Raw genomic sequence first — 22,623 nt, forward strand, 5'->3', positions numbered from 1 at the left:
CTTCTGAAAACAATGAAGTAACAAAAGCGTGCTCACTAGTGTAAGAAGATGTCATATTCCCGTGACTATTAATTTTAATTAAATACTATTTATGAATACATTTACTAATATTAAAAAAAAGTACTAGAATAATTAAATGTCAAAGTGAGTATAGTACTGAAAATCGAATGATATAATTGGATTCAGTACCGGTTTACTTAAATTTATACTTCTCTGTTATAATTTCTACTAAAATGTGATTAAATTATTAGCTGTTTGTTTTTCATATAACTTATGCATCACCGGTAAAGGTATTTTTTACGTCAAAAAGAGTAACAAAATAATATCTCATAAATTAAATAAATAAATAACAATATCAATAAACTGCTCTTAAATTTGATTAAACTTTTTTGTATAAGTGTTTTTATTATTATTTTACGTTTGATTTTGAATAAGCTTGACAAATTAATTTATTAAAAGTTTAATTTTATTTAAATGAAAAATTATTACTGTAAAACTAACCTGAAAAAAATTAATTAATTTATATCAATGAAAAATAATGAATTTGAGAAATATTATCAATACACATTATTGTACGTATTATAACTGTTGCTGATAATAAAAATAGTAAGAACTGAAAAAAAATTATTTAACATTCAGAGTATAAAAAAATAAAATATAATGATATTTCATTTTCTCGGCCAAGTTATAAATGCATAAATGGTTTGAGTAATAATTATTCGTTGAATTATGTGTTTAAAATTATTAAAAATAAGAATTTTGAGTGATAGACTCCAGATGATAAATCAATAGGACATTGATAAATTATGAAATTTTAATCCATAGTGTTACATTTTTAAAATTAGTATCGATAATTTATGTTCGTATCCTTGATCAGGAGTGAATAACAGAGTAATCGTGATTAATATATAACTATAGGTATTAAAAAAGTTATAACAATAATAATATATACATAGACTTGATTGTAGGCTTATTAAGCAAATCAATTGTACAATTAATTAAAGAAAAATTGAAATATGTATCAATAGAAATTGTTCGTCAGCCTAAATAAATACTGACCAATAATATTATTTTTGTACTTCATGGTTAGTACATCATCGTTTAAATATGTAAATAACTAATACGGCACAAATGAAACATAAAATATAACTTTGTGCTATAGTGTACCTACGTTGTATTACTGGCAATGAACACTATTTTTCAAGGGCAAAAATCGAATATAGAAATTGATAGTAAAAGGCTTAATATAAAAATTGTAATTCATTTGATTCGTATTTTCGATTTAAACTCATTTTTGTATCAAAACCCACTTAAATATACTTTTATTTTTTAAGAGTATAAATATTACTTAAATTATTCTATTATTTCTTAATGCCGGATTTAGGGTGGGGACAAATGGGTATGCTTTTTTAGGCGCAATTTGTATAAGGACACTCTTAAGTTTATGAAAAATAAAAAAATTCGATAAATTATTGGATATTAAATTGAAAAAATAAATCGACTTTTTAATACCTACGTTCAGTATTTACGATGCTTTATAAATGGTTAGGAAAATATTAATTTTAATTTAACTAATCGACTACAGATACAAAAATAATATTGATTGAGGTGGTTGATTGTACTTCCATGTTCTATATACTGTCATTACTAAACTACTGTTTTTCGAAACGTCGTTAATAACTTGTTCTGCACGTTACACGATTGCAAACATCGCCAATACTTGACAACGTTATTTTGTAATTACCATTTTTAATTATTTTAATTTTTGTAACTATTACTTTACAGCTTGAATTTCCAAACCTTATATTTTAAATAATGGTTTTTTTTCTCTCGTAAAATCACCAATGGTATTTTATTTTGAACACACCAGGTTAAGCGAAGTTACATGTTGGCCAAGTGACTCCTTAAGTGATCTCGGTTATTCGTTTTATTCATTGTCAAGGTCTTGGCCATGACGTTAAATCATTAAACAATATATATATATTTATATGTATATTGTACTATACATGTGTGGCATTGTGCCCATGGTCCCTGGACTTAACCACTCGATATTCACTATAAACGGCTCTTTCTATATTTTAAAACATAATAATAAACCTTTTTCACTTTTACAATAATTTATTCGTATATTATGCTCTACTATATTACACACATACATAAATAAATATGCGCACATATATTCGACGCACATATACTACAATAAAATGTAATCTTTTTTGGACAAATAACATCTAGATAGTTTATAAATTTAATAAAAATTGGCTATTATAACTCTCTGTGGAATTTTTAACCATATAATAAAACTCATTTTTATCACGCATTGGTTTTTATAATTTATATAAATAACTTAATACCCTCACAAAATGTGCACGAATTCCACCCTTGTGTCCATACATAGAATACGTTTTGGTCTCCCGAAAAATAATGACCGAGTACAAAGTATATATCAATTATTATTATATAAATATAATCCATTAGGTTAAGGTTTTAGTTTGTAATTTATTTATGTTTTGAATCTTTCTTGGCTGGTGGTATAATCTAGATGTTTTCAAATAGACTAGAAAATTTAATAAAGTATAATAATTTGTTTGCCATCGTCACACGTTTTCTTCTAAGGTTCTTCGAAAAAAGAAAAAAAAATTAAATAGGTATTCGAATAATCCTATCGAATAATCGATTATATCCCTATACATTACTATGTACGACATAAAACATTATACTATATATATACATGTTTGTTATTATATTTATTTTATTTTTTATTACATATAATTATGTAGCATATTATATAATACGTGGAATGCGTTGTGTGGTTATTATTTTGAAATGATTTATTTATTTTTGTTTTTATATCCTTCCGATAAATATAACCTCCATCAAACGCGATTTACCAATACTTACAACATTAATTTTTTAATTTTTAATATTATGTATCGTCGTGCATAGTATTAAATTATACACGATTGAGTATCAACCAAGTGTAGTCAAGAGCCAATTTCGTACCGTTGCATGCAGATGAATTATTTCAAACTTCGCGGTGGTAACGCAGAACTGTGATTTCTTTCTAGTTGGGTCTCTATAACGAGTACTTTTCAAACTTTTACTTTGTTTCTGCGATACAATATTTACATGCACTAGAGTTTGCAGATTAAATATAGGAGTTTGACGCATACGCAAAGCAAAGTACGTTAAACCAGCAATCGGAAATAATAACTAAATACAATATTCGATTTGTGACAGTTATCCTCACGATGGATTTTATATTTTTAAAAAGTAACTAATTTATATTCCAAAAAGAATAATATAGATGTTAAAAAAAAAAAAAAAACTTTTTCTTAAAAGCCGTTCTTTCAATTATTTTGTTGATTCGTTACTTTTATTCAAATGAAAAAAAAGGTAATAAAGTTTATATCAATACATTTTTAATGAAACTTTCAAGAACAACAGTAAAATAAAAAACAAATTTGTGTAAAGTATTTCATAATACATAAAATAATACATCTCGATTAAAACAGTCCAGTTGCTCTCCACTTCGATTTTTCTCAATAAATTATTATTTTTACTGTTCTATTGTTTTTTTTTTTTTTTTTTAAAAGTTAAATTATGTTTTAACAATAATTTATAATGTATAAGAATTCTTTGCTAATAAAAAAATTTCTATGACAACTTTGCTAACATTTTTATTTCTAAAAACCCATCGAACTGGTGATTAATTGAATTTCTATAAATTTTATAATCCATAATAATTGTATTACAAACTAATAATATTGCTTGTAGTTTGTACCAGACCAGATATAAATATACTTTTATTCTGCATAAACAGATATTGAAATGTGAATATAAAATCATAAAATATTATTTTATATATATATGATACGTACATACAGCTACGCAAAATTCACATCGAACACAATCGGATATGGTTTTATGATATTATTTTTAAACCTTAAGCAAAAAAAATGGAAATCAAATTACAGGTAAGCTGAATGAACTATTTTCGAAAAATAAAAAAATAAGCATTGCAACGGTGTGAGGATGGCATCAAACATTTACTTTGAGTTCATACGATTTATTTTAGAGTCGTGCGACACGCGTACTTTAGTGTGCACTATTCTATGGCAATATGATCGGCGGCGTTCTGATATCGAGCAAAACGATTTTCTCCTTCGGAATAAAAAGATAAACCTTATAATAATATAATATAAAGCTTTGCGCTACTTGAGTTTTTACACATATTATATATATATATATATATATAAATAATAAAAACCGATAACGCCGTCGAAGCCTTTCACGATTATATAGTCTTTATCCCTCTTCCTTTGTCCTTTATTTTCTTATTTCTCGTGGACCGAGTGAGAGTGAGAACGAGATAAAAAAGTAGAGTGAAACACATGTGTGTATGCGTACAAATTTATACACACATACATACATACATATATGTTATATTATAATATAATATGTGTATATATAACATACTTGTTGGCTGGTAAATGAAACCGGAGCAGTGCAGTAGCAGGTCTGCGTCTATAAAATCCTATACATGTCGCCGTCCGAATAGGAGAGGAGTTGGGGTCGGGATACGATACGAGGGTTTTCGTTTTATTGTGTCAATCTCGCCCACAGACCCCGAATCACAGGATCCGGACGGACGGGGCTCGAGTTGGTGGCGGCACGGTCTTACGAGCGAACAGACTTCTGTAGAAGGTATACAGCCTAGTATACGTAGAGTACCTGTTACCAATCTTCGAAGGGTTCGAAATCGCAGGGCTGCACCATCGGCTTCCGGTCACTTCCAGCACGTGCATTACCGTACATCCGGTGCGTACCTATGCACTCCGAGCGTTATATTGTTACTGTTATTATTTTTAAAGCGTAACGATTGCGCTGTCGTTGAACGTCGAAAATAAGAGCTTAGGTACCTCTCGTTTACATGGTCGGCCGTTTTCGCAGTGCATTGCTCGGTGGCGTAGTGATTTTCTTTACATTCTACTGTCTGCCATTCTATCTGGATCAGAATAGATTCACGTTGGCAAAGTTCTATTATTTCAAAACGATTTCTCGACTACGTGTTTGCTTTTACCAATTTTTATATGACGCTCCTGCTTCCGACGTTAAGAACGGTACTTACTATTACTACCGTTATGGTATTACAAAGCATAATAATTATCAATCGACAGAAACTCGAAACGCAACTAAGCAGTGGCGTATTTAAGGGGAGGGGGAGAAAGGGGCGATGTCCTCCTGAATCCGTATTTTAAAGGAATCGACTATATGTGAGAAGCATATTTCAAATTTTTTTTAATGTGTATCGTTTTATAACGAAATCAAATTAGTTAACAGTTTTAATTTTCTACAAAAATGTTTGTCATAAAATACAAATGAGTGATAAGAAAAATTATAGAAAAACATAATGAAATATAATAATTGAAGGCGAACGGACGCGTATGATGATGTATTGATTATATTTTATCAGTATTAGTACCAATAATTAGTGGTAACATCACGGTCAATGTTGAATGTAATAAATCGGCCTTTTTGTCGGGTCCATATTCAGTAGAAAATCAAATAAAACACAAGTGTAAATTTCAAAACACAGACAGGTGTTAAAAAAGAACTACACAAAAGTCGATTGTAAGTGGATTCGGCATTAGGTTAAAAAAAAAAAACTACAAATATTAAAGATTCGCCTGATTTAAATATTACCAAAAATGTTACTTTTACATTTTAAGCCTGAATTAAAGAAAAAATTTGAGTTGCCCCCCTCCCTCTAGAAGTAAGTCTAAATACGCCCCTGCAACCACGACGACCGATAGTTAATTATAATTAATTAACTCGTAATTAAACCCGCGTGATTCGTTTTCATAAATCGTTTTCGTACATAAAACAGATCACGCAAGGCGTACATGAAAATATGCTCGATTAGTCTCGAAAGTCTCGAATACCTCGACGCACGTGTAATATATTGTACTCGTTCGTAATGGGAAGTAATGGGAAGTAATCTTGCTTTTGGGAAAGAAAATTATTCCAGTCTATACAGAAAACGTTTCATAGGATATTTTATTATACGTATATATTAAACACGAAATCCATAGAAATATAACCGAACAAAAGTCCTCCGAGTTGTGGTATTGTAGTAGTATCGTATTATACTCGTACAGTACCAACCTATGGCGGGTAAATGTTTTTCAGTTTAAACCACATGAGTGATATTTAATAGTCGTTATACGTATTGCGCTTTATTATGGTGCACTGTATTGTACGTACGGTGTTTAATAGTGTAACATCGTAACGCTACGACGAAACGCGTTTATTAACGATCGTTTAAAACCGCTAATTACACCGATATTTTTCCCCAGTCATATCATCGTCACGACGTGTATTTGTACGAACAATAAAATGTATGCCGTACGTACGCCCGTGTACATCGCACGTTCGTAGAAACAGAAATAATAATATTACCGTCTATTTGAACGAGCCCCGAACACGCCGCGAAGTGCAAAATTATAATATTGCGGTACGTACGCACGTTTCCGTCGCGTACAAGATGTACAGAAAACACCGCGGTGGTGGCAAGTGCGCTCATGTTGATACCGTAATATCGCTATTACTACTGTTGTTAGAATGTTAAATTATAATTTAGTTTTCGGCCTGTACGCCGCAACAAATGATATTGTCGTACCGTAGATTAAAAGGTATACGGTTAATCGCTTATAAAGGAAACGAAAATGCTGAGACGACGTATTTCAATGCGCGTGTCTGGCGGTTAGAAATATAGCTGTAACGTTGTTGCGGAGATATTTTTATGGCAGTCGATGTACGCGTGTCCCGGTGCCGCTATACGTTTATTAGCGTATCGCGTTATTATACGCTGCATTAAATGCGCTTATTAAATTAAATTTAAACGCGTTTGGATTGCTCTGTTAATCTCTTCCTACCGACAACTGTTGCTATAATTTTCTTCATCGTCGGCCGAACACGTCATATTCGGCCGAGGTTTAACGATAGGTCTTCGGCGTGCAACACGTGTGCTCCGTGTACGGGTACACGCCGCCCGATGCATGGGTGTACGACGACACAATAACGTACTCGTCGCGTGCCACACTATAATAGGACCGTTCGGTTTGAGGAACATTGCGAAGTGTGCGAGAGCCATTGTTTCGTAAAAAATACACGTCCAGCGTATACACACGCATTTTCACCGTTTTTAAATGCACTTTTACAAGTTTTTCGAGACGTAAAAATGTGAACTCTTGTCATTTTTTAAGAGCGTCAGCGCTATGCGCAAGGTCCAGTCTGTTTTCGCCGTTACGCACTAATAAGACGGTATGTGATACTCAAATTTCAATTACAAGCAAAATAATAAAAACGAAAATCCTGCTAACGAGCTGAATCAAGATCGTGTTATAACACAATACCATTTATACATTTCAATAAAAGACGTTAAATTTATGTTAACATTATTTTCCAGTAATCAAAGATAATAGATAATAATGAATAATTTACAAGGTTTATAGCGTTAATTACTAAGGATTTACGTTAATTTCAAACAATATTAATCAACGTGATTAATTATTTTCCAAAGATATACGAAAAGAATTTTGAGATCTAGCGAAATTTCTTCGCATAACACAAGTTGAGATATCATATACTTATATTTCAGAATACAATTTTCAGTACTTAATTAATAGGATATGTTTTTTTTTTTTATTGATTATATCGAATTTAATATTGTTACATTTCTTTTCCATTTCAAATTCATTCATATTGTATTAATAAAATAATTTAAAAAAAAAACAGACACAAAATATTCGATGTTATTATATTTTCTATAATACTGGGACAAAAAACGACACAATTACGATTCAACGATGCCGATGAGTACCGACGTACTATGAAACACTAACAGAAATATTATCTAAAATAGGAGCAACAAACTGTATAGTACGCCACATAGAAACTCACCGATTACAGTTGTATAAAATATAATCCAACACCATTAAGAAAACTACATTTTCCAACGTGTGTAGAAATGAACAATAATCAACCCACAAAAATAATAAATCACGATAATTTCTGATTTGCCTGGGAACTATCGTTATTTACTAGAAAATTTCGTTAATATTACGTAGAACATAATTTACATATACTCGCATAAGATATGTAGGCAAGTCCGTTTCAGAATTACTTTAATTTGAAAAAAAAGTTTGATTCACGTAAACTCTTACCCATCTTGTTTTCCTTATCTGCACTCGATTATTATTTTAATTCATTCGGTGCTTGAGAAAATCTGAGACCATTCTTAAAGGTCTCAACACGAAAATATTAACATAATAAAGACCCTCTTCGGAATTAACACAGTACAACATTGAATCTTACAAAACATTGTGATTTTTCACGGTCTCATGACGCATAAAGGAAACATGAAAGTTTTAATGACATCGACGAGAGTTTTCGTCAAAAAGGAATCTGTGAAACCCGCAACTAGATGATTTGATAAATGAGACTAAATATATATACAGAGAGAGAGAGAGAGAGAGACGCATATATGCGTTGCTCAATATAATGTTTTTTAGTGTAGTAGTACAAGATATTATGCGGCCTTGAAGCCGAGGGGGGCGGTGGATGTAGTAAAATAACTTCGTCTGCGTGCTGAAATTCGTGACGGGGTGGTAGATGTATATAATAAATCGTGCTGTAAACGGTCTGTAAATGTTAGTACGGAAATTCATGACATGGGAATGTCTTTAAAAATGATTTTGGCATTCCCGAGTTTCAGCAGTTACAGTGGCACCCCGTAATGATAATAGACATTTTATTCGGACTAGGACAACAGTCCAACCGTCTAAACCAGTGTTTCCCAAACTTTTTATCTTTACCGTCCACTTAAAAAAAAAAAAAAAAGTTTGACAGACAACCCCTTAAAAAAATATTGTTACAAAAGTATGCAATGAAAAATAAAATTTATTGTTTATACATCTATATATATATATAATGTATAGGTACAAATGAAAAAAAATATCTTAATGAGATGGATATGGTTGATATTTTGCTAGAAGTTTATTGATATTAGGTTCGATTTTCGTAAGCAACATTTTTAAGTCCCCAGGATTAGTTATTTGTAACCGTTGTCTTTTTTTAGTGAGTAGATTGGTTACTGCACTAAATCCACGTTCAACCAAGTAGGATGATATTTATGCGATCAAAAATGTTTGTACAACAGCCCACAATCCAGGATAAAGTATAGGTATCTACTTTTATAGCCAGAATACTTGGTAACATTCATTGTACTTTAATTTTAATTCCTCATTTGTAGTTACTTCTATCAATTCTTCGTCTAATTTTGCAGAATCTATGGATTTTGTATTTGAAAATGGATCTAAAACCCATTTGGGTATGTCCATTTTAAGAATATCGCCCCCTTTTTGTAATGAAATGCCCCTCAATTAAGCTTGTAACTTCCATTGCCCCCCCCCCCCTGGATAGCTCTAGCGCCGCTAAGGGGGCGATATCGCCCGTTTTCGGGAAACACTGGTGTAAACGATCAAATTGTACTTCAACAACAATAATAGATACGTGGCGATAGTAAATAGGTGGTAATATCGCGGTGGCCGCACCGTTTCCTCCCGAATACACGAGATTTTTCTTATTCGTTGTGGGTACACCGTCGTCGGCCGTGCCCCGTCAACGCGGCCCTCTTCGACACGAATTGTTATCATTACTGCGATGCCCGTCTTCCGATGACACGTGAAACCGTTTGGTTTCGATTCGCAGTGCGCATGCCGTTAAGCTGGCCACACACTACGGTTTTATTTGTCCGTGTACGGTGTACGGTGTAGTTCGAACAACGTACACCGATAGTGTGCGGGCAATAAAACGGACGAAAAACACCGTAACACGGACACGGAATAAAAACTGAGGAGTTTGATTTTTTGTCCGCGTTCGGCGTTTGAAATGAACAAAACCGAAGGTTAGTGTTGTTCGAACACCGCACAAAGATACAAAATGGATAGTGTGTGTCGTTCATCGGTGTACGAACTAAAAATGCGCGAACTACACCGTACACCGTACATGTACAAATAAAACCGTAGTGTGTGGCCAGCTTCACAACGGTGCGATTATGACCGCGGCCGTCGGCGTCGCGTCCACCGTCACCAGTGCTCGGACGAGTGCATTATCGTATTATAACGGGGTGTAGTGGATCGACGTCGCGCGTGTATTGTACGTGTGCACGCGCGTCCGCACGATATTATCTTGAAAAAAATAACAACGATAATAGCGATATGATAAATATTATTTGTTATTGTACCCCGGCGATGGCGACGATAATAATTAATGATAATAATTAGACGATAAAATCAGAAAGCAAACAGACGGCGAACAATGGAGCGTAAAAGAAACAGGACTGATTTACGGCGCGAGGCGTGCGCGTACACTGTCGGCGGCGGCTCGTGGTTAGTTTGATATGATAGTGCGATAAACGTTTTTCTTGAAGGGGAAGTAGTCCCGCAACCCTACCTATTTCGGATGAATACCAAATCTTACTTCGACGCCACTGAGACACCGACCAACGGTATATTACTCATAAAACAATAAAATCATTTGCAAGGTATATTCATCAAAATATTGATTTTTAATAATAATAAAATTATGATGAAATGTATTTAATAACTAGTACTTCGGAGTAATTGCTTTCGGTCGGAATTTCTTTATTAAACGTAAATATCAACGATAACACATACAACGTAGGTCGCCGCCAATAACGTGCGACGAGAATTATCGCACATTGAGCACTATAATATATATATATATATATATTTTCTCGCCGCAACCGTTCTCAATATTATTACATAATTAGTTTGCTTAAGGTGAACACATACGCTCCGTTTTGAACGAGCTAGTCTGTATCTCCCGCCATCACTTGAGGAATTTTGAGGACTCTAAGATATCAAAGTTGTAAAAAATGACGATAGTCAATTTTAATTTTTTGTTTGACGTTGATGATGGAGACGGAATCCTTCGTAAAATAAGAGAAATGTTAACGTTTTCATCAATTATCGTTTCGTGTTTTTTTGTGACGAAGCACACATTTACAATCGAGTTTCAGCCGCAAAATATAGCCTCTCAATGTAGCTCGACCCAGCTAGCCCTGGTCTCAATTCGCTGTTGAGACACGCGTCAAAAATCGTTTTCACGCGTGCTTTCGGTCCCGCAGTGCCGTTACGACATATTTTGCTAAGCGATCGGCGCGAAACCACGACCGGAAGACCACGGATCGGTACACCGTATCAGCCGATCGTAACGACGGACATTCGGTTTCAACGACTAACCGAACCCGGTTGCCGGCCATCGTTGGGAAGGCTGCTGCGCCATCTAGCGGACATCGTCAGCGTGAAAACGGTTCAACGCGACCATCAGGCACGCATAATAGTACAATACATACATAAAGGTGGGCAACTAGATAGTTTATTTTCCGTTATTTTTTTTTTTTTTTATAACTTGACTAGTTTAATTGGCAGTTTAACTTAGCTTTTCACAGTTGATTTAAAAATGATCTATCAAGTTAAGACATTTTGAAATTTTTCGTTTATACGTAAATATTATTATAAAAATTAAATAATCATGTAAAGTAAAATGGTCGCATGCACTGTACATCAAATGTCATAATAGATTGGAAACCTACCATTGGGTATTGGGTTGTGGCCGTGGATACTGAATGTAATGGATAAAGAATTTTAACTATAAAAATAAATAAATACGGTAGTGAGTGGTGTACAATATCATAGTATTTTTCAAATACTTTGGCGCCACTGCTGTATATTATGATAACAAATTCAATAAAAATGTTTATTATTATTTAGGAAATTAAATCTTTCTCAAGAACGCAGTTACGTTTTATGTGATTAATTAAAAAGAGTAGATTGACTTTTTTTAAACTGAGTTAAGTTAATATTTTTTTTTCATTATAAACTTTTAACATCGATTTTTTACACATTTTTTTAATACGGATAAAACTCGATCATTTTTAATGTCATATTCTATACCCTTTTTATTATTGATACCGATATGGAATCTTGGCTTTGTGATTGTTAATATCATAATAATTAAGATAAAAGTGTTGGTAACCAACAATGTCATACCGTTCACATATTTATTTTTATACAGTCACCAAAAGGTACTTTTTAGAATATTTATTTTTAGTTACTATTTTGAACTTACGGCGTTGGGAAAGTGGCGTCCCTATCGCCCAGTGCCCTTTATTGGGTGCTGCAATAGCCCCACCTTGATCTTAAGTGATCGCAGTGGTCTGGCCTTTCAGGTTGGGGGTTGAGCATCGGGTTAACATCCCGACCTTGTAAAAAAACTTCTGTCAGGATTCGAACAACAACAAATATCGGACTAGATTGAGAAAAAAGACTGGAAATTGGATATCGGAATTAAAAGGTGTTACATGGAATATACGAACACTATACAAACCTGGAGCAACTGTGGAATTAGTAGGAGCGATAGAGAGATATAGAATGAAATACATAGCATTATAAGAGGTAAGATTAGAGGACGCGGGTACAACAAAGATATCACAAACAACAATCATAAATGGAAAGAGTGAACGAAGTTACCTACTAGGGACTGGTTTCGCCATACATGAGTCGATCATACATATGATTAAAGAGTTCAAAGATGTAAATCCGAGAATCTCAACATTAACTCTGAAGAACAAAAATCTTCACATTGTGTTAATTAATGTACATGCGCCGACGGAGGATAAAGATGAGGAAATAAAAAAAGAGTTCTATGATACATTAGAGGAGGTATTTGATACTACGGTGGGAAATATTAAAATTGTACTGGGTGATCTAAATGCTAAAATAGGAAAAGAAAGGATATACCATAACGTGGCAGAAACGCATAACCTTCATGAGCATTCAAATGATAATGACTCTAGACTAGCAAATTTTGCATCAGGAAAAGGTTTAATAATCAAGAGTACTATGCTCCCACGCAAAGATATATATAAATATACTTGGGTGTCTCCGGATGGGAGGCAAAAGAAACAGATTGATCATGTACTGATTAAAAACAGATTCAAAAAGAGTATAACTTATGTAAGGACATTAAGTGGAGCCGACGCAGACTCCGACCATTTTCTAGTAGGTATTTGGATAAGAGTTGAATTCAAGAAACGATACAGACACAAATTAAATACTATAAATAGATACGATATTGAGAAATTAGAGGAAATTAATATACAGAAAGATTATGGCAGAAAAATCTGCGAAACTCTCAAAGTACAGCAAGTAACAAACACTGACGATGTGAATGATGTGTGGATCAAAATTAGAAACACTGTACAACAGACTGCAAAAATAACAATAGGAATAAAGGAAAAGAGGAAAAAACCCTGGTTTAACCAAATATGTGAAGACGCAGTACAGAGAAGAAAGACAGCCCGGGAGGAATGGCTGAAGGACATTAACAATAAAGAGAGGATTACAGATTTCAGTAGACGAAGGAAAGAAGCTCACAATATAATAAGATGCGAAAAAAGAAAATATATCCAAAACATTATGAAAGATGCTGAAAAAGACTTTAGACTAAATAGAACCCGGGATATGTATAAGAGAGTAAATGGTATAAAAGGAGATTTTAAAAAGAAAGAACGTTTTCTCAAAGTTGATGATGGAATGTTAATAACTACAGAAAAAAGAAATAGCTTAGAAATGGAGAAAGTATTTTGACGGACTATTAAACTATGAGGAATCAACCGAAAGTTCCCCTTTAATATTGAGAACATAAGTACACAAGAATGTCCGTACCCTATATTAGAGGAAATAAAAGCACAAGTGCATAGATTAAAAAATCACAAATCCCCAGGGGAAGATTGTATTCAAGCGGAACTCTTAAAAAAGGGAGGAGAAGATGTTATACGGTGGATCTGGCAATTGATTAGTAAAGTATAGATAACAGAGAAACTTCCAGATGATTGGAAAGTGGCGGAAGTATGCCCAATTCACAAAAAAGGAGACAAACAAGATTGTAACAACTACCGCGGAATATCCTTGCTTAATGTAATGTATAAAATATTCTCGAATTGTGTTTTAGACAGGATAAAAGGAAAAGCGGATCAAATAATAGAACACAATCAAGGAGGATTTAGAGCTGACAGATCCACGACGGACTAGATATTCATAATTAGGCAATTGTATCAAAAATCTTGGAAGTTTGATAAAGAGATTTAAACACTCTTCGTGGACTTTAAGAAAGCGTATGATAGTATTCTTAGAGAGAATCTATTGAATATTATGAAAAAAATTTCATTTTCCACAAAAACTGGTCAATTTGGTATCTATCAGCGTCATGGAGACCTTGATAAGGGTTCAGGTAGGAAATTTAGTAACTGACCCGACAAAAGTGAACTCGGGGCTAAGACAAGGTAATTCGCTATCGCCGATTCTGTTCAACGTAGTTTTGGAAAAGGTCATTAGAGAAATGAAAATTGGTCCTAACAAGGGTATTAGACTACAAGATACGTCGATAGGTCTACTTGCTTATGCTAATGATATAGTATTGATGGAAGAGTCTCAGGATAGGTTGAAGTATTTATTCAGTAGACTGTCAAAAAAACTTGGCAGCCTTATTTTTGTAGATCGGAACATTCGGCCGAACAGTTGTGTTATAGGTGTATCGTAGTTAGGTAAGTACGCAATCTTTTCCTGAAATATTCAAATATAAATAACAACTGTATATACGACTATGATTTTGGAACAGGAATCGAATTGTTAAATATTTATGCACTTTTCGACGTTTTATCAACTAGGCGTTATAATACGTTTTATACATGGAAATCGTACATGCGTCCTGCACGCTAAGGATTGAATTAAGTACAACGAATGGGGACGGAAAACAAGCGAGAAAAAACTTTCTACGCACAATGCGCACTACTTCGATAATGTTATAAGCGTCCGCCGTTTACTCGTCACCCGTGGGCTTTGCGTTTCCTGATATTTTATTTTTTTATTTTAATATTCAAACTGTTTTTCTGTTTTTACTTTCCGGTTTAACGTCACCTCTCCGAATCCGTAAGTATCACATCGACTGCATCAGTGCCGAGAGATACGACAGCACCCTCGTCGTTTGCCCTAGCCTGTGCATCAGTTCGGTTTTGTTCGGTCGGGTCCCACCGCGCCGGATTAAGATAAGAATACCAAAAAATGTAAATCTCTGTGCGCGAACGATTTTAATGTAATTAGATTTCGGTGGTAGAAATGTTATTTTTACATTTACCCCGCAAATACCCCTGAATATGTGCGCGCAAACCGATTTGGTTCATACATGTATATGTATATATTGTTATAGGGTCTCAAATAATTCCCATAAACGGGGATGATTTTTTTATGCGCGGGGAGAAGGGAGTTTATCTGGCGTCGATACTTCTAAAAATTAATCCAACTAGTATCGTTAGTGTATCGATTGTAAAGTACGGGGACCTAATCGACGTCGATAATATTATTATAATGTACTAAGTTTATGCTGAAGTGAATCGGTCAAATAATATGATGTTTTGAAACTTAAACAGTTGTCGCGGGAAACATTGAATGCAAATTTGTTTGCGTTGAATTCTGAGTAGTTGGCACTGGTTGTGTGATAAGTATGCGAGGCGAGTGATGGAGTATTTTATTGATAATATTATGATAGAGTGTTAAGGTTAACAGGCATATCAAGTAACTACTGTGTTTGATATTAACTTATTTTTTCGCTGAACAGCCAAAAACAATGCACAAAAGAGCAATTGTAATTTTTAATAAAAATCCTAATTATAATTAAAAGTTTCCACATAACGTGTAACCTGATAACTATATATTTTGACATTTTATAATATTTTATAGTTGCCTATTAAAAAATGTAATATTATTAATATTTTATCTTACGCATCTTCGCATAATCGTATTCTATGCACAGTGCACATGTTATTTCTATAATTTATGTCATATAAAATTGATTAAAGTGATCCACTTCAAACAATATGATACTGTTCATTTTTGAAGTATTAAGCTTGTCACCGTAACCTTCACTTTTCCCGGTGATGGGTGGAGGAAGCGAAAAATAACGCTGGGTGATTTTGATATTTTTCGGTCTCTTCTTACATTGCTTCTGTGTGTGTGTGTATGTGTGTGTTTGTGTATATATTTATAAATATAGTTTAACTGGAAGTGGCAGTATTAGGGCGTGGGTGTCATTTCCAAAACTGACTGGTACCACGCAATGTTTGTGCCCGAGGGTAAAATATTAGAACGTTATTTTCGGGGCCGATGTAATGAAGCACACGGATTTGTCGCGCGCACGGGGTAAAGGCATCTTCGGAACGTGAACGAAAAAATTATGTATTAACTGACGTTTGGCAAGTGTAAAGTAATTGAATTAGTTTCCGCGTATATAAAGGCCCGAGGGAAAATAATACCTACTCGTGATACTTCGTATCTTGTTATGCTACGACGTAGTACATTTACTGATAGGTATATTGTCGACGGTGCAAATTTTTTTTTTTAATTAATTTATTTTGTTATTGTTGATAAATATTACGGCAGTACAGTGAAATTCAAACGATGTACTTTGTTTACATGATTATGTAAACATGCGTCATTTTAATAATATCGTAATCCTCTTTAAATGTAATACAGTTTGAATATGCAGCTCATATGTCAACATTTACACCAGCATACTTTCGAAATTATTAAAACCATAAGACGTGTTTGCAATATCTCGCAGTGTTTACGGAATAAAAAGCTTGTAAATGATTATAACAAACTTCCCCTTCGATGAAGTTTGAAGTACACGGAGCTCAGTAAGCAAGGGCCCAGTTTTTGTTTAAAGTTTCTAACAAATCAAATACTGTATGGGTGAAACGTGTCTGAATACACGCGGATTTTCTTAGTCGGTTATTACGCAGAAAGAGTTCAGAGTTTGTTTTGGACAACTCTTAGCGAACGGATTACGGACCAACTCTGTCATAAACAGCAACTGTCAACTATTGTGTGCGTTCTTAAATATTATTCAAATCTAGAGTGGGTCGCAACAGATACGGTAAAGTAATGATTGACTGTAGAATAAGGGGTTAAGGAAAACGATAAAATTTTTCGCTTTATCTTCGATACACTTTGCGTAATCTAAATCTTATTTAAAATTATTTATTTTGTTCTATTATTACAACGAGCTTAAAAGTTAAACAATTTATTCTTTATTGAGTATATCATTTTATAGAACAACATTTTTAAAATAAAAATGTTTCAGTCATACATCTTTCGGTATTACTTTATGCTATTTACTATTTCAATAACGCTTGTTATTTTTATCGTTTAAAATTCTAATGCAAAATATTTTATTTGTTTCATTCAAAACGTTTCCCGATCAACGTCCATTCCAAACTACAGTATAAATTATCTTTTAAGTATGACTTCTGATAGTAAGATTATTTTCCCAAAATATTCAGCATTTCCATAAAAATATATGGTTGTATGCAATTTATTATTATTATGTCCATCACAATATTTGAACTTGTGTTTGTGACTATTTTCAGCTGAAAAGCGTAAAAAGTATACATTATTCATTATTCATTAGACGTATTATGTATAAGTCCACACATTCAGTAATCATTTTTTTTTCCAACCATTGAAATATGCTATGACCGGGCCTCGTGCATCACTTTCCACCGTTGAATTTACATCAAATGTCATGTAGTTATAACTGTTCATTATTAAACCCTAGGTATATACATTTGATGCATTGCTAATCTGAGAAAAGAACATGTCCACGGTTTTATAAAAACCTTATTGCCAAACAGACCGACGTTACAGATGAAATATGAAGATTTAAATAATGTGGGTGTAATATCTTACTATAACTAACTAGTTAATTAGCTGTCCCGTTCGTCGTCTGTCAAAACATAATGGTCACGTATTCAATGTTATAACTTGTATGAGGTCACATTGCATTAAGTCTGCAGTATAATTAAGTAAATTGAGGGATTATAAAATGTTGTAGATCACGTATCGGATCGGAATGTTTTTTTTAAGTTCCACGTGTATAGTAAACCACTGTCTAAAATATAAAAGGAACTAAAAACAATATTTTTACAGGACGTTGCGAGATTATTGATAAATACACCACTATGCGTTAGATGTGAAGTGATAAAAATAGTAATATAACATTGACGGTTCTTCTGCAATTCGTATAACCTTAAATGTTTATATAATATTCAAATAGTGTTCATATTACACTAGTACTCGTATACAGATTTAAATAATCTTATTCAATATTAAAATACATATCATGAGTTTATTTCGCACGTATATGATTATCACGAGTCTATTTACCAGTAGGATTTATTACAATAAATATTATAGAAAAAACTGTATGAATAATAAATAAATTGTACCCACAAAGTTTAAATAAAAAAATAATAAATAAATATAAATAAAAATATTCTTGTTTATAATAAATATAAAATTCCGACGCTAAAGATAACAAAATGTTTGCTATAACAAACGTTTTAATTTTGAAAGACACAATGTAAGTCGTTCGTTTGCTAGACGGATCATTCTGTAATAGATTACCAGCATAATGTATAGTGTTCATATTGTAATTAAATTTGATTTGACAGTTTTACGAGGTAAATGTCGTTTACGAAGAAAAAAAATAGCTCGTTATATTTTATATTTTAAAAAACATTAATTAATACTGATACACAGTGAATGGCTGCAGTGAAAAATAAAATCTACTCACTACTACTCTAGGTACATGCGGAAATCTTTATTTTTATTGCACAAAACCCGTTTTAATTGAAGAAATGAAAAGAGAACTTATCTCCGAACTATATTTTTTTCTTTTCTAGAATATAATTACTTTTATAGTATTAATTATATAACATCATCAAAGAGACTAATAGAACGCTAGATCTTATGAAAAAAAACATGTGGTATTCTTTAAGTTGTGCTTTACTGAACTCTTACTTGACAAAAAACAAAACAATCTCAATGTAATACAAAATACTTAACGTGTATGAAATGTTCAAGAAAACACGTTATGCGGTATAATTGACCTTGTTAAAGAAAATAATGATATGTCATTTATTATTGGTTACAAAATCTATAGGTATGTGAAAATAATTTATTTTTATAAATATATTTTTAACAATAATTTAACTATTTCAAAATAATACAAAGGGAACTTCTACGTATTATAAATAAAGCTACTTGATTCACATAAATTGTTATGAAAGTAATTATTTTAATTTTTAAGCTTTCAAAGTAGGTACAATTATACAACGATATTACATAATGTAATGTATTATGAAATAATATTTTATTAAAAACATGGATTTACAGGGTTTTATAATTATTTTTAATTTTATAGTTAAAGTATGCACGTATTTACTACATGTAACAGTGGAATTGTTGTTTTTCATTGTTTCTTGATCCGTATATACATGTTAGTGTCCTTTAAGAGGGCGTGTATAGTACATAATACGATTAAATCAAGAAATTATTTATGTCTATTTCTTTTGCGTATAATCTTTACGCATGATTGTTGTTATATAATTTATCGACAACTAGTTATAGTTATGCGAATTGTCTTTTCTGAAATGCATTGGAATTTACGATTAGTGAAACGCCCATGATCGTTAATTTCGATAACGAGATATAATAAGCCGAAAAAATTGAAATTTCGTGCTACGGATTCGATGGGGAATTTTAAATAAGAGTTGAGTTTTAATCTTCTCAAATATACCGATAAATAAAATTAACTAACGTAAGAAATGGTGATCTTTGTTTTCGAACGATTACTATCGGCTTATATCAATCGTTTCCGTTCGTATTATTTTAAAGCGGTTGCTCTAAAAAAAAACTGTTGAAATCATGATTTCCGAACTTCAAGGAAACGTTTATATAAACATCAACATCGAAACGGCTAAGTTTTAAACGTCCAGTTCGGATTCCGTCCGGGAACTCGTGGCCAACGTATCCGCGAACTTTATCGTACCGTATACCAAACCTGCGACGAGGTGAACAAAAACTAACGTGGTCGCGTAAATCTCAGCAACTCAATGCGAATTATGTAATTAGTTTTTTTTTTTTGTTCTTTAGTTTTTTTTCCATTAAAATATAAATTATTAGAATTGTGTTTGTAAAAATATTAAAAATGTTAAAATCATTATATAACATAAATAAAAACTAATGGAAAAGAAACTGAAAAACAAAAAAAAAAACTATAAAAAAACACTTTTAACCATTCCTGTGGTCTAAATAGATCATAGACAGTCCTTAGTCTGTTAAAATGGGAGGGAAAATGTTAGTATAATATAGTACTTTCCAAAAAATATTCAGGAACTAATGTAGTACTTATAAAAATCCGGGACTCAACTATTGCCTAAAATAATTCGAGACCCAATTCGGATGCAGCCCTAAAAATGTATGGTTTCATCAATGTCGTCTAATGATGATAATGTGTTTACGTTATATTGGTGGCTTCGTAACAAAATAAAAGAAAAAAAAGAAATGTAAATATTGAATTCGTTCACTTTTAAAAGATAAACAGCACAGAAATTATGGGATTGCTAAGGATTTAACCACTGATGAGGATAAATTCCAAAGTTTTCAGAGAATATCTCAAGTTGCTTTTCGCCATTTAGTGCAGTTAGTTGGACCACATAATACAAAAATACGACAATAATAATTAACGGTACCAGAAACTATTCAATTTTATCTCCATTGTAATTCCTTTGATATATTTTTTGCACGTTTAATAAAACTTCTGTATAAAATTATACGAAAAAATGTATATGTAAATATAGTATATATTTCATTTAATGTCACACCAATAGGCGGTGTGTAAAAAGAAAAAATATTCAATTAAATTGATATTTTTCCAGCTGATTTTACATAATATATAACATCAAATCATTTAATAACGTTATTGTTGTTACGTAAGAATAAGAAGCGAATTTTTAATCGTATTATTCAATAAATACCGTTTTTTAAGTACAATATTTTAATTTTTGGAATACGTTATGTATATTAATAATTAGTATATATTTAAAACGATTGTTTTAAACGAGAAGGTGTTTTAAAAAACCCAAAGTCATGTGTGTGTATATAATATTATATTATAGACGTATAAGATGTGTGTTTTAATAATGTTTTCATAGTGATGGGATTTCGTGTGTTAAGTCCATTATTCGCGTACATAATGTTATACCTTTATTATTATTTTTTTTGTTTTTATTATTACTTTTTGTATAAGGTGATATTATAATTTTTATTATTATTTTAATTTTATAATTATATTTTATATTACTATTATAATTATTATTATTATTATTGTATTATTACATTGATCCCGGCTAATTTTTGATTTTAATGGGCGCGTAACAACGTTAAAATGTGTACGCCCGACGTCTGCATATAATGGCCCACTCGTTTTCGTTAAAACATTCACCTTATGTGCTCTAAACTATTATTACCATTGAAATTTCGATGTGTATTTACGAGAGTAGTGGTCATCGTCATCGATGAATTCGTGTTCTGCTAATAAAGTCTTTTCCACGTGTGTGCGAGTATCTGTATTATTAAAATCACATTACGACGAAACGTATAATTTATTATTTATCTCAACAATTCGGCGGCCAACGGTATTTTAAAAGTATTTTCGTACATTCAGACCCGGTGAAAGGTCTATGAGGGGAAAAAGAAAATCGAAATCGAACACACGTCCTTGCGCTTCGACGTATTATAGACGCGTATAAAATATATATCATAGTCGTTCGATTTCAATTGCATACATTGCGATCGCCTCGCCGTCGTTCACCTCCGTATAAGATACACAGAGTGTTAAACATTTTATGTGACTGTCAGTTTTCCTATAAAATATTTAAACTGTAAAAAACGCTTCGAAGTCATAAAACTATTGAATTCGTCTAGATTTTATGATGGGCCATTTTTTTTTCTCAAAGTTAATATCTGTCACATAAAATGTCAAACACCTGGTATGGTATATTAATAACACCGTGCTGGAAAGACGACCCGACACGAGAACAACTATCTCGGATGTGATTTTCGGTTATTGTTACCAACGACCATCAATACAATGAGCTCCGGGAATGGCTATGTTGAACGGGTCGTTGCGCAAATCTGTCCAAGGCGCAATCATTCGGAGCCAACGGAAAGGTTCTCACGAGTTTTAATCCGAAGCGTAAGGAGAACGATTGTGATCGCTATGTGTCGGTCCTATTTTATTCTATTATTATTCAAAGTGCATCACGTGAGCACATGAACCGCCGAATATGTGCAAATCGGTAACGTATCTACCGCGGTAGTCGCGGAATAACCATACCTATCGGGTATCCATCGCATTCACCCCGTTGGAACGCAGTTACACCGAACGTTCAAATCTCGATCACCGGCAGTCAGACACATCCTGGACACATGTCTGACGACGACGACGACCACTTGCTTAAGTGGAGTCTTGTCCTGCACGGACACGGACGTTTGTTATCTTAATAATAATAATACTGACTGTCATTGTACGACACGTAGTTTCGGTGGTCTCTGGTCAGCACGTGAAACCCGT

At 32.7% G+C, this 22,623-nt stretch overlaps 1 protein-coding gene across 1 annotated transcript; it reads left to right on the forward strand.

Moving 5' to 3' along the window:
• The first annotated feature begins 12,662 nt into the window (after positions 1-12,662).
• Positions 12,663-14,183, forward strand: LOC112682157. The gene is made up of 3 exons (XM_025552672.1): positions 12,663-13,730; positions 13,791-13,950; positions 14,104-14,183. The coding sequence occupies exons 1-3, from the start codon at positions 12,663-12,665 to the stop codon at positions 14,181-14,183; spliced, it is 1,308 nt and encodes a 435-aa protein (XP_025408457.1).
• The last annotated feature ends 8,440 nt before the right edge of the window (positions 14,184-22,623 follow it).

The sequence above is a fragment of the Sipha flava genome, unplaced genomic scaffold (genome assembly GCF_003268045.1).
Source record: "Sipha flava isolate LNK unplaced genomic scaffold, YSA_version1 1_pilon_pilon, whole genome shotgun sequence".
NCBI classification, from domain to species: domain Eukaryota; kingdom Metazoa; phylum Arthropoda; class Insecta; order Hemiptera; family Aphididae; genus Sipha; species Sipha flava.

Excerpts from the sequence above, each read along its gene's own strand:
- LOC112682157 (XM_025552672.1), top strand. The coding sequence starts at position 12,663 with ATGATTAAAGAGTTCAAAGATGTAAATCCGAGAATCTCAACATTAACT. Across the intron at positions 13,731-13,790 it reads ATAGCTTAGAAATGGAGAAA|AACATAAGTACACAAGAATG; the intron begins GTATTTTGACGG and ends TTTAATATTGAG. Across the intron at positions 13,951-14,103 it reads GTGGATCTGGCAATTGATTA|ACAGGATAAAAGGAAAAGCG; the intron begins GTAAAGTATAGA and ends ATTGTGTTTTAG.